The sequence below is a fragment of the Protopterus annectens genome, chromosome 4.part1 (genome assembly GCF_019279795.1).
Source record: "Protopterus annectens isolate FY-2018-M chromosome 4.part1, PAN1.0, whole genome shotgun sequence".
Lineage (NCBI taxonomy): Eukaryota > Metazoa > Chordata > Ceratodontiformes > Protopteridae > Protopterus > Protopterus annectens.
The window spans coordinates 502,593,896-502,606,596 of NC_056734.1; the positions used below are offsets into that span (position 1 = coordinate 502,593,896).

The 12,701-nt window shown below is 37.0% G+C and overlaps 1 protein-coding gene across 5 annotated transcripts in view; it reads right to left on the reverse strand.

Moving 5' to 3' along the window:
• The window catches only part of CEP19 (centrosomal protein 19), a 311,893-nt gene that overhangs the window by 261,158 nt on the left and 38,034 nt on the right, over positions 1 to 12,701 (reverse strand). For 4 of the 5 annotated variants that reach the window (XM_044070322.1, XM_044070320.1, XM_044070321.1 and 1 more), the window contains exon 2: positions 3,361 to 3,595. In XM_044070322.1, coding sequence (XP_043926257.1) covers positions 3,361 to 3,490 — 130 coding nt within the window. In that variant the 5' untranslated portion in view covers positions 3,491 to 3,595. Of the gene's footprint in view, positions 1 to 3,347; positions 3,596 to 12,701 lie in introns of all 5 variants that reach the window. The other variant, XM_044070323.1, reaches the window with a different exon arrangement.

Below are 12,701 nucleotides of genomic sequence, written 5' to 3' on the forward strand. Positions count from 1 at the left end.
TTAAAGATGGATGTTTAGTCTCCAGTCTCTACAGAAAGACCTGCTGGAAAAATACTATACTTGATTTCAATAGCATGCATCCACGGCATGTGTTTCCAGCAATTATAAAGAGTCAATTTGTAAGAATCAACAGATTGTGTAGTGAACAAGAAACAAAATATAAGGAGATAGAAAAAATGGAAAAATTATTTATTGAAAGAGGCTACAATAGAAAGTTGGTACAATCGGTTAAAGAAAAAGTTTTCCCATCAGCCCCCATAGAAGAATTAAATAGAAGGCAAAACAAAAACCATATTAAGACCTATAATCTAGAAATTGGACAACACAAAGCTAGTATTAAGGATAAACAAACAACTAAGAATGGATTAACAGTAGTAAGATATATTATGACTTATACCAACGATAGTCAAGCTATAAAACGTATCATCCAAAATAATTGGAAAATTTTGATTATAGACGAAATGACCATGAATATAGTAGGTGCCTATCCGAGATTTACATATAAGAACAGCAAAAACTTAAAACAGTTACTATGTGCAGATTTTAAGGCAGGTATAAATTTAGAGAAGGAAGGAATAATGAGATTTGGAACATACCCATGTGGAAGTTGTAACATGTGCACATATATAACTAGTGAACAAGATTTTTCACATCCAATATTTAATTTTAAATTTGTTCCTAAATTTGAGGCAACGTGCACAACAGAAAATATTATATACTTAGCAAACTGTGAAAAGTGTTCAGCCTTTTATGTGGGAATGACAAAGAGAAAATTAAAGAATAGAGTCTATGACCATACCTATGATATAAGGCGTCTAAATGAACAAAACGCCTTAGCAAAACACATTCTAGAATACAGAGAACATTATTTTAAATTTAGAGTTCTAGAAATAGTGAAATGTAATAAAAGAGAAAAAGAAAACTCCAATTTATTAGAGTCCAGAGAGTTATACTGGATTTTTAAGTTGAGAGCACACCAACATCCAGGAATCAATCAATATGTATCTATAAAACCAGCACTTAGAAAAAGAAGATAATTTCATACTTTCTAAGGGTAAGGGTGTGTGTATATATACACACACAATAGTAACTTCATTTCATTTAACTATTTCTAGGTATTTGGTCATACACACTATTCTTTACTTATATTCCCACATGGAATTTGATACTGATGTAGTATTGTAAAGCATCTGATGTTTATATTATATATAAGGCACTATACCTTGAAAAAGGACTTAAAATATTCTATTGATGCATATATACATTTTACTCTGATATATATTTGCAGTATATAAGCAAGAAACACTTCATGTATTATAAATTATTTTGTCCATTTATTATTCTATTTTATAGAATCAATTAATTTTATATAAATATTTATTAAATTATGCATTGAACATGGATTATTCTTCTTCTATATTTCTGCAGTATTGAATTTATTTTTGTATACAATACACTTTATATCACTTTATTTGTTTTTAACAATATTTTATTATTATTAATTCATTACATCCATCCATATTTATATTTGTATTTTTAATTTTGAAATGATTCAATATATAGTATTAGATATTTTGAATATCTGAAGCGCCATAAAAGCTAACTAGTTTTAGAACTATAATTTTTTATTGTTATAACTTGACTATATGCTTTACAGAGAAAAGCTATACAGTGCCTGTAACTATCAGTTTAAAAGGCTAAATGGTTAGTTAATTAGTTTATTGAATAACTGACTTTAATTAACTGATGGATATAGAGTATTTAAATGTGTGGTACATTTACAAGAATCAGGATCTGAAGAAGCATACATAGTGTATGTGAAAGCGCTTATCCAATTCGTTTGTTTTGTGTGAATAAAAGCTACGTTTTGAAGAATTTCTGTCTGCTGCTGCTTTACTTTGGAATCGTTGGAATAGACTGTTTCCGGGGCTGCTTACCAGTTTATACATTCCTTCATAAGGTACACTTCCTGGTTTCTACTTTTCAATTCCAGCTTAACCAATGGCCATCTTAACTTGTGCATTATTCAATACAGAAATGACTCATGGAACTATTGTAATTCTTCTAAACGGAGACTACAGAAGGGTGTTTGGCCATCAGACTGGAGTCCAGGATACACAAGTCAGTTAATAATACTTTTATAGAAAATGAGTGATTCAATGAAGACCTTCAAAAGCTGATTTATCAATTCTACTTATTCTACTTGCAAACAGTTCATACTAACATAATATCCCTTAAAAAAAGTATAGTGTTACATGGCCCACCTCATTAGTAAAGGTATCTCATCCAGGGACAATGTGGTCATAACATCCCTGTATTTTTCCCTTATAAGACCCATTACTGAGTACATTGCCCCTTTCGACATGTACCTCACAAAGCACATGCAGCAGCTGGAGAGACCATAGGAGAATCCAGGGCCTCAAACATCTACCCTACACAGATAGGCCTGTCCCTCTACTCAGTCTCCTACAGACTCCTCAGAGGTGACCTCTGTCTGGCATACAAAGCAATCTCAGACCCCACCTTGATTGGACTGCTGCATATCCGCATGTCAAGCTCCACTCTAATAACCCACATGCGCAACCTCAACCTGATCTGTGACATCAATAGGACCTGTTGGCAGGACAGATTTGTGTCAGAGACTCCCCCTTTTGTGAAATAGACTCCCCTCTTCACGTCAAGCAGAGCACCTTATTAACCTCTTTTTAAGCGCAACCTGGATAACTGGATGGGGAACAGAAAATACACCCCTGAGATTCCACCTGTGTCTCTAGTGGACAGTGGCATAGGGTGCTGACTTGTTGGAACATGGGCTAAATTCTTGACTAGGCTTGTAAGGGCCTCAGGGCCAATAGCCTAGTAACTTCCTATGATCATATGTTTAAATGCAGAATCAAAATGTTCCCCCTTTCTTGCAATCTGGAAAGGTTACTTTAAAGAACGATTCCTTAGACTGTCAATGCTTCCTCTGCCACATCATTTTCACTGGTGTATTACACTTGGCACACTGAATTCGTACTATGTAAATAATGTATATTTTTCATCTGTGAGTGATGGTGATAGCATTAATACATCTGTATGTACAATGTGAGCATCAAGGACACAAACTCACCTTGGACCTGATAATATAAAAGATTAATACTTTAGAACAGCAATGTAACTAGTTACACACTCTAGTGATGTGTGCATTTAAAGTGTCATTGACTCTGATGCTATTGATGCACATAACACAGCATTCCTGTACAGTACGACACAAACCAAACCAATACAACATGTCTAGGTCAAATGTATTTCATTATAAAAACACTGTACTTTACTGATGTGATTTGTATCACTGTGTGCATCACCTCTGAATCCCACCTGAAAACTTGGAAAAGTTCCTAATTGGCATGATTCGCTGGCGAATCTTATGGCTATCTTGATCTTCATAAATTAAGACAAATGCAGGAGGATCAAACTTCACACCACACTTTGTTGGGTGATAAGGCATTTTTAACAATCTTGGACAAAGAACTGGCCAGATGGTGTCCGTTCCCGATACAGCATGTCACTGGTATCACTGCAGTATCATCCCTTTACTTTATGATGGAGTAATCTGTTAAAGAAAGTGATGTAGCACATCAGCATATCCCACAAGCATTTTATTTTAACAACTTTGCAAATTTCAGGTTAAAGGTTTGCATATGCAGACAACATGAAAAATCACCCTAATTTAATAACAGCTTGCAACATATACATAAAACATATACTATTAATCACTACCTTCTTGGGATAAGTTTAATTTTAATACTGAATTATTCTGAAAAGAGAAATATTGATTTCTGTATACACAACCAAAAATAATATTTCCAACAAATTGCTTGTATTACAATAATCACAGTGGTGATAAATTATCAACCACGATGTCCTGTAAACTCATATAGTAGAAATACATTAATTAGATTAAGCTACACTGAGACACACAGTCACCATACCAAAGGGATGCAAAAGAACACCACATTTCCAACAGCCCACCATGCAATCCAAGGCCCCTGATGACACCAGTAAAAGTAAGGAGACTTTTATCAAGTTCAGTAAATGAACACTGCAAGAGAACTTTAGCAGTGGATGGATGCTTCCTGCATTAAATCAAAAAGTAGTTTGCCCATTCTAAGTTTTTTTTTTTTGTTTTTTAATGTGCAAAGTCTATTCCAGTGATTCTTAATACTATATTAAAAAAAATATCACATTCCCATGAAGAGATCTATTTGAAATTAGTCATAGCTCTTAACTCACTGTATTCTCATCACCCAAGTACAATCTTCTCTTGCCTGGAATGCAGTCTGTCAAGACAATCATTCAAAACAAATCTGTTTATGTATCATTTCATTACTGTTCTCCTGATATGATCTGATTGCAATAGCAATTATATGGTTGAGGGAGGCTATGTTCACTGGTAAGGGCCTCTTATAATGCAATCAGTCTTGAAACACTCACCAGTGCATAGCATGGATCATAACTGTTACAGCAGTTAACACACAGGACTAAGGCTCTGAAGGGTTAATGAGCTGCTTCCTCTCTTCTAGAGTACAGGGTTTCATTCCTTCCACCTCCATTTATCTATTGTGTAACTCTTAGCAAGCCACTTAACCACACAGTGCTCCAGGGGCATCCATAAAAAGAGACTCTTGTATTCAGTAAACTTGCGTGGTTAACACACAAAAGGAAAAAAACAGCATCAAAATATACTTTTTATTCCCAACTGTGTGCTGAACGTCAGACCTTTTCTCAGACTACTAGCCCATTTGTTCCCCATCCACTTGGACGAGAGCAGAGAAGGGCTGTTATTTAGGCAGCCATTATTTTTCCACCCTGTTGACAGCCATATCTCTAATGTGCATACTCAGTAACATGCCCAGGGTCCAGCATGCAATGGGTGTCAGTGTGTCATGTGCTTCTGTGAATATAACCCCTTAAAACTGCCCTGTCCCTCTCAAACCCAATACTTCCATGGGGTTTCCTGTTTCCACTAGGATTCAACAACAGGAATGTGAGCCTTGAGTATTCAAACCCGAACCCATACCCCCCCCCCCCCCAAGAAGAGAGCTGGCAAAGCTGCATAACTCCTGTTCCCCCATGTCAGACCCAACAAGCATCTAAGGCACTATTTAAACTCAAGTCACAATCTGGACTTTACCCCTTTATAGCAATGGAGCTGGACATCTTTAGTCATTCTTTTATATCAATGTTTTTAAACCCTGTACAGTGGATATAAAAAGCATACACACCCCTGTTAAAATGTCAGTTTTTTTGCGATATAAAAAATGAGACCACAGTAAATCATTTCAAAACTTTTCCCACCTTTAACGTGACCTATAACCCGTACAATTCAATTGAAAACAAAGAAATCTGTTAAGGTAAGAAAAAATAAAAAAAAAGAAACATACAATAAGATGGTTGCATAAAAGTGTGCACACCCTTAAACTAATACTTTGTTGAAGCACCTTTTGATTTAATTACAGCATTCAATCTTCTTGGGTAGGAGTCTATCAGCATGGCACGGGCAATATTTGCCCACTCTTCCTTGCAACAGCACTTCAAATCTGTCAGATTGCGAGAACATCTCTTGCGCACAGCACTCTTCAAGTCACCCCACAGATTTTCTATTGTATTTAGGCCTGGGCTCCAGCTTGGCCATTCCAATTTTCTTCTGGTGAAGCCATTCTTTTGTTGATTTGGATGTATGCTTGGGGTCATTGTCTGTTGAAAGGTGAAATTCCTCTTCAGCTTTCTAGCAGACGCCTGAAGGTTTTGGGCCAAAAGTGACTGGTATTTGGAAATGTTCATAATTTCCTCCACCTTGACTAAAGCCCCAGTTCCAGCTGAAGAAAAGGAACCCCAAAGCATGATACTGCCACCACCATGCGTCACCATGGGGATGGTGTTCTTTTGGTGATTTAAAGTGTTGTTTTTTCACCAAATGTACATTTTGGAATTGTGGCCAAAAAGTTCAACCTTGGTATCATCAAACCACAACACATTTTCCCACATGCTTTTGGGAGACCTGAATGATTGTTTTGCAAATTTTAGCCGGACCTGGATTTTTTTTTTTTGTGCAAGAAAAGGCTTCTGCCTTGCAACCCTACCCCATAGTCCGGGCATATGGAGAATAAGGGAGATTGTTGTCACATGCAGTACACAATCAGTACTTGCCAGAAATTCCTGCAGCTCCTTCAGTGTTGTTGTCTCTTGGCAGCCTCCCTGATGACTTTTCGTCTTGGCTTTTCATCAATTTTGGAGGGATGTCCAGTTCTTTGCAGTGTCACTGCTGTCCCATATTTTCTCCACTTTTTGATGACTGTCTTCACTGTGTTCCATGGTATATCCAATGCTGTGGAAATTTTTTGTATCCTTCTTTTGACCGATCCCTTCAACAAGGAGATCCCTTTGATGCTTTGTAAGCTCTCTGCGAACCATGGCTTTTGCTGTAGCAGGCAACTGAGTAAATACCAGGAAAATCCTACTAGGGCAGCTGAACTTTATTTGAGGTTAATCAGAGTCTCTTTAATTGATGGCAGGTGTGTACCCAAAAAGACTGAATGTTGTAATTAAATCAAAAGGTGCTTCAACAGTATTAGTTTAAGGGTGTGCACACTTATGCAACCAGCTTATTGTACATTTTTTATATTTTTTTCCCCTAACAGATTTGTTTTTCAACTGAATTGTACAGGTTATAGGTCACATTAAAGGTGGGAAAAGTTTTGAAATTATTTACTGTGGTCTCATTTTTTATATCACAAAAACCTGGCATTTTAACAGGGGTGTGTACACTTTTTATATCCACTGTATGTGTTGTCAACTTATCTACTACAAAATGTACCATAATGCATTTGTTTACACTGAAATTGAACTTGCAACTTGAATAAAAGCCAGTTCATTTGCGTAGGCTTTCTTGAGAAACGGAATTAGTTTTACGGTGTGAAAACACATACAATTTTATAGTCCGCTTGTGCATTTAGCTACCTATACATGATCTCTCCTATACATGATCTCTCCAATTTCATGTAAACAAAGATGTGTTTGTCTTTTCGGCTTTTCTCGGTTAGGGGTCGCCACAGCGGAACTTCGCTCCGCTAATGATTGGCAGTAGATTTTGATGGTGCCGAGTTGCGAGCCCGACGCCCATGCTGAGCAATAGAGATCCTAATATAGGCCAAAAGTGAATATTATTTATACTGTAAATACTTTACTATCTAGTTTCAGTCATTTTCTGTGTGTGACATACCCATTTTACTTGCTCTTAAAGGTTTTTAAATGTACAATTATTTTTATAACACAGCATAAGGAGTGGTGTTTAATAACTTTAGAAGACCCCAAAACAGTGTGTGAATTCACAATCTATGGTACAAAGAGAAGTATGTTTACAGATCAGCTAACCTTGGTAAGCAGAACCTGTCCTATGGCAAAACCTTTCTGGTTATGATCCAGTTGAACTACACCTAAGTTTACCTTTACTAAAGGGATGATTAAATATTTAAAATTTTCACAACAGAATACAGATTAGAATTACAGAACTTGTGTGTGTAAGATGGTTTCATTTTAAATAGTTATGTATGACAATGCAGATCCACATTAGGAGTGAGACGCAAAACAAACAAACTGCCCTGATTTCTGAATATCTGAGTTGAGTGTACTACCCACAGAATTATATACAACTTTGAGGGATTAGTAAACCAGGAAGTTTCACTGCATTTCTTTTGTCCTTTCATGGATCACCCTTAAATAGTTTGCCAATCATAAATGTTACCATGGTGAGCACATTTACTGAATGGGGAAAAAATCAGTACGTTTACTCTGCTTTAACAGCACCCGAAACTGTATTGAGCCTATCATAGGTGATTGCCATTAGCAAAATCTATAAATCTCTATGAACAAATGGTGTTGCAGTGTACAGCGCCTGGTCTACATTAGCAGGACCTTATCTTCTTTTGTTATCTTCTGCATCACCCACATCAAATAAAAATTTGTCAAGATGAGATCTAAAATGGGAATGAGACCTACAACATCATAAGAAGTTTACATCTGCACTATTAATGCTAATGGTTACATGTACGACTTCAGAAATATCTGGAACTAGCTGGAGGTTGGATGAGAACAGGACTGGGAATAAGCTTTAACTTTAACAGAAACACGGCCTTATCTACCATGATTTTTTAAATTGTATGCATTGAACTACATACGTGTAGTATAACTGTGCCATTAAACCATGTTTTAATGATGATAGCACACCTTGTAATGTCTCTCAGGAACAGTACTAATTCCAAACGGGTTATTACATAAACTCTTTGCATAAAGTAGCAAGCAAAACTAGCTTAATCCTTGACTGAATCGAGATCTGACTACCAGATCTGTGTCAGGAAGCAAAATATCTGAAAGGATTTATTCAAATTATTATTCAGTATATGTAAAACACAAGTTTGGTAGGAAAAAAATGAAACCCATCTGATAAATCAAATCCCTTAATAAACACACTACCTTCTTATTCAGCTGCCGAGTGAAGTAGTTCTAATCTTTTGGTGTCAAGCATAGCAAAGTAGTACTTTATTAAATGACTGTATTAACATTTTCTGACTGAATATTAACAGGGATAACAATCTAACTCTTCCTGTCAAAAAAGAGCACTTCTAAAAGTTATATTCCCATTTTATCAGGTGTGCAATAATCAATCTGAACTTCTTACATACATTCTGCTGTCTGTGTCCTACATGCAAAGTCTATTTCTGCAGCTTGCAGACATTTATAATGTAAAAATCTTTACTTGCTCAGTCTGGTTAATATTCTAGCAAGATGGAGTATGCTACCATGATGTTCATTTCCAAGGCTGAACCACCCTGACTTTCTAATGGCTGTTCATCTTGAGCAGCTATCTGAGGGGTTACTGGATAACATGTTACTGAAATGCAAGATTAAGATTTGAATTAATTCCTCACAAACGGCCTTATTTATATTGTTATTTTTAAGCATTACTTTAATTTTATATGCAAAGGTGTCCAAACTGGTGCCTTGTTAGTTTAGTGTAAAATGTCAGTTACGTTTTCATCCAACTGAAGATAACTGTGAAAGGCCACAGTATTAACCTCGATAACTGCTGCAAATTTCTGAGTATTCAGCTGCACCAGTACCCTTTTCACCAACCCATCTATATGACTTACTTTTAGTCTGGCTTCAGTGGTCTCATGCTATGTATTAGACAGCATTTCCTCAACCATAAAGACAAAACAATAATCCTAAAATAACTCCACTGTGACTTTTAAATTTACTATGACTAGTTTGTGCCACTGGTCAAAAAAAGTTCTAGTTTAGTTTCAGAAAGTCAAATCTCACAATTTTGTGACCATATGCTTGACATTCTGAAACATTAAAAAGAAAATGTAAAACAGAACACTTTGTTTTTGCAGGGAGAGGAGTCCCCTTACACCCCCCCCCACATCCCCTGCTGGTTAGATATACAAACGCTGAGATCACACTACAATTGGGAAAAGGGCAAATTCCCAGATCCCCAATGTACTGTGATCTCTGCCAAAACAAACATTCCTCTTGCCCTGCTAAACATTCAAGCACATGGTCTTAAGTTTCAGACTTGACATGCTAAAACATCGACCTTATGAAGTAGAACCCAGAAAACAACACTAATATATTTAAAGTGCACAAAAGAAGACAAGGTGGAGAGACTATGTAATAATTTTACACTGGGGAGGGCGACACTGAATAATTAGGATCTATGACTAGAATGATGCTCCTGGTAAAAGTATGCTTCACAGTTAATTACCTAGGCTGGTAGTCCCGCCTCCTTTCCCATAATACACGCACCACTCTCTACTGTATTTTTCCAAGTTCTTTCCCATTGAGGAAACTCAAATACAGTTGGTTTGTTTGTTTATATTTTTGATGTTTTAAAGCAACAAGAAGTGATATTTTGACATGCAGTTAACATTACATTTCCCTTAGAACTCTAAAAGATAATGACAACAAAACCTGAATAAGTCAGCAGTGTAAAGCTTGCAACATACCCAAGACCTAAAGATCTCAGAAACTAACAATGAAAAAAATAAAGTGCAAAGAAAAATAATGAATTAAGTACGAAAAACAAAGTAAAACCTTAAGCATGTACGGATATGCAATCAAATAAACAAATGTACTTTCATACAGAAAGAGAAAACAAAAAGTATTGCAATTATATTACCAAATAGATCAGAGTGTAGATAAAGAAGAAAACGGACAGGAAAGGACAAAGTGCAAACCCTGAATGCTATCCTTTGCCTTTTTAGGTTGCTGCTTTACCTACTACCAGTGACAGAGGCACAACAACATAATGGGCTTAGTATTCATTCAAACTAAAGGGGTGGCGAAAGCCACAAAACTCTGGGCTAGGCTTATAAATGCCCTTGGGCAGATAGCCTAGTATGAACCTATGAACCTATACCAGCAAGCAACTGTACCGCACACTAACTTATACAGGTAGCCACAACAACCACATGGTGCAGACAAATCTGCAGTACTTGGCTGACTGAGATGTTTGGGCTGCTGTTGTCTTGCACAGCCAGTAAGTGGGTTACTAGGTGTTTTTTGTTTGAAAACTACTGCCTCAAGTTGCATCTTGGCAATTACCACCATAGGTTTAGCTACATTTGAAAAATTTCCCCCCTCAATTCTTACTTTCCCCTCCCTATCCCTTTTTGAGTTTTGGCTCCTCCCTTTCTAGCAACAACTTCTATAACAAAATATATCCTTAAAGGCAAATACTACTTGACAAAAAGCAAACTCAGTGGCTATACTGCTTAGAAAGAAAGCATATATATCACTGATATGTTTAGGGCTTACTGATGCAACTAAAAAGTAGCTTTTGAGGATTAATGTCGACATGTATCTTCTGTTTCTGAGATGGGTGCAAGTTCTTTTGGCTTTTCAACATTTTCTGGATGTGAACACAAAAATGACAAGAAAAGCTGACAAAAAAATTTAAACAAAAAGGATTCAAGAAAATTTTTCTCTGAATCCTTTATGAAATTTGCAAACAAAAACATTTGTTTGGAAAAAAAAAAAAAGTACTTTCAGCAATGCTAGAATTAGATACACAAAAAACAGTTGCTAGATCTCATCATATTATTCCTAAAATCAGGCTAAGTTCTCCTATTTTTGTAGATCTCCTTCATTGGCATCTGTCACCCTAACATCAGTGTCACCAATATCAGTACAAACAATGGCCACAAAGATGTTGACTTTTACAGTATACAGAGCGATATGGCTTCCCCACTGAAATGTCAGCACTTGAAATGATGAGACCTGAAAAGCCGGGGAAAAAGACTGTACAGGAGAATAGCAAATCTTGAAAATCACTCCTCTCATTATAACTTCTTTTTGCAGGTTGAGCAAGCCCCCATGCACAATTCCGCTACCCCCCAAACATTCATATATACCTACTCCGAAATCACCATAACTTGTAGAAAAGGGAATATTCCGAGAAAAGGCATCTCAAACTTAGTATATGCAAGTCTGTTCTTTCAGCCATTCAGTCTCCACAATTTGGGACTCGATCTGGCAGGTCTCGACATTTCAATTGGTTACCAACCAATACTGCTCTTACTGATGTTGTAGACTGCAACCAGTATGAGAGGATTGGATTTAAGAATTGCTTTGCACAACATGCGAGTGCACCCTACACACATGACAACATCACTACACAGTGCATCATCTGTTATATTATCACTCTCTGCCATACTGATGATTCTTGGTGTCCCATCAGACTTCTCATGCACATTCTAGCTCACAGGACATATGATTAAGTGGCAACAAACTCTGCCCCTCAGTAAGTTTGGAGGCCTGCCAGTCAAGGGATTAGATCTATAATCCCCCGTTAAGGAGCAACAGAAGCAAATGGGGAGAAATGCTGGGAAAAAAAAAAGCTTGAGGTAAGCAGCAGTTGAGATGGGTGGAAGAAAGGGAAAAAAGTTATGTCTTACCATAACGTTCCATCTGTGTTGTGACCTTCGTTCAGTCATTACTGATGGGTAGTCTGTTCTGATATTGGAACCAAGCCAGCCATTTACCAAGCTCATGCCAGCCACAACCTCTCGAGCTAAAATCTTACCCAGAAAACCCCTCTCCCTGTTACCTCAGATAGAGTTTGCAAGTTGAAAAAGCAGCAGAGGCTACCTCTGGTTGAAAGACCTACAGATACCGGATGATAAGATCCATTATAAGCCTTAGGTGGGGGAAGGTGGGAGGGCCATAATGACTGAACGAAGATCACAACACAGATGGAACGTTATGGTAACACATAACTTCTTTATCTGATTGTTGTTTATCTTCGTTCAGTCCTTACTGATGGGACAGAGTCCCTAGCTACCTTTATTCCTGGGAGGCTCTCATGAAAGGACATTCCTGAGCACCACTGAACCAAAGGAGGGTCTTCCTCTGGAAACCAAATCCAATTTGTAATGATTGGTGAAGGTATTAGGTCTAGCCCAAGTTGCAGCTGCATAAATGTCATACAAAGAAGCTCTAGCATGAAAGACAGCAGAGGTTGCTACTGATTCTGTAAAAAAAAGCCCTTATAGATGTAGTTAAAGGGATATTGTGTTTTTTTTTTGAGAATAAATGTTACAGTTTTTCAACCATTTAGGTAGTGTGACGTTAAAAATGGCACACACTATTCTGGGTCC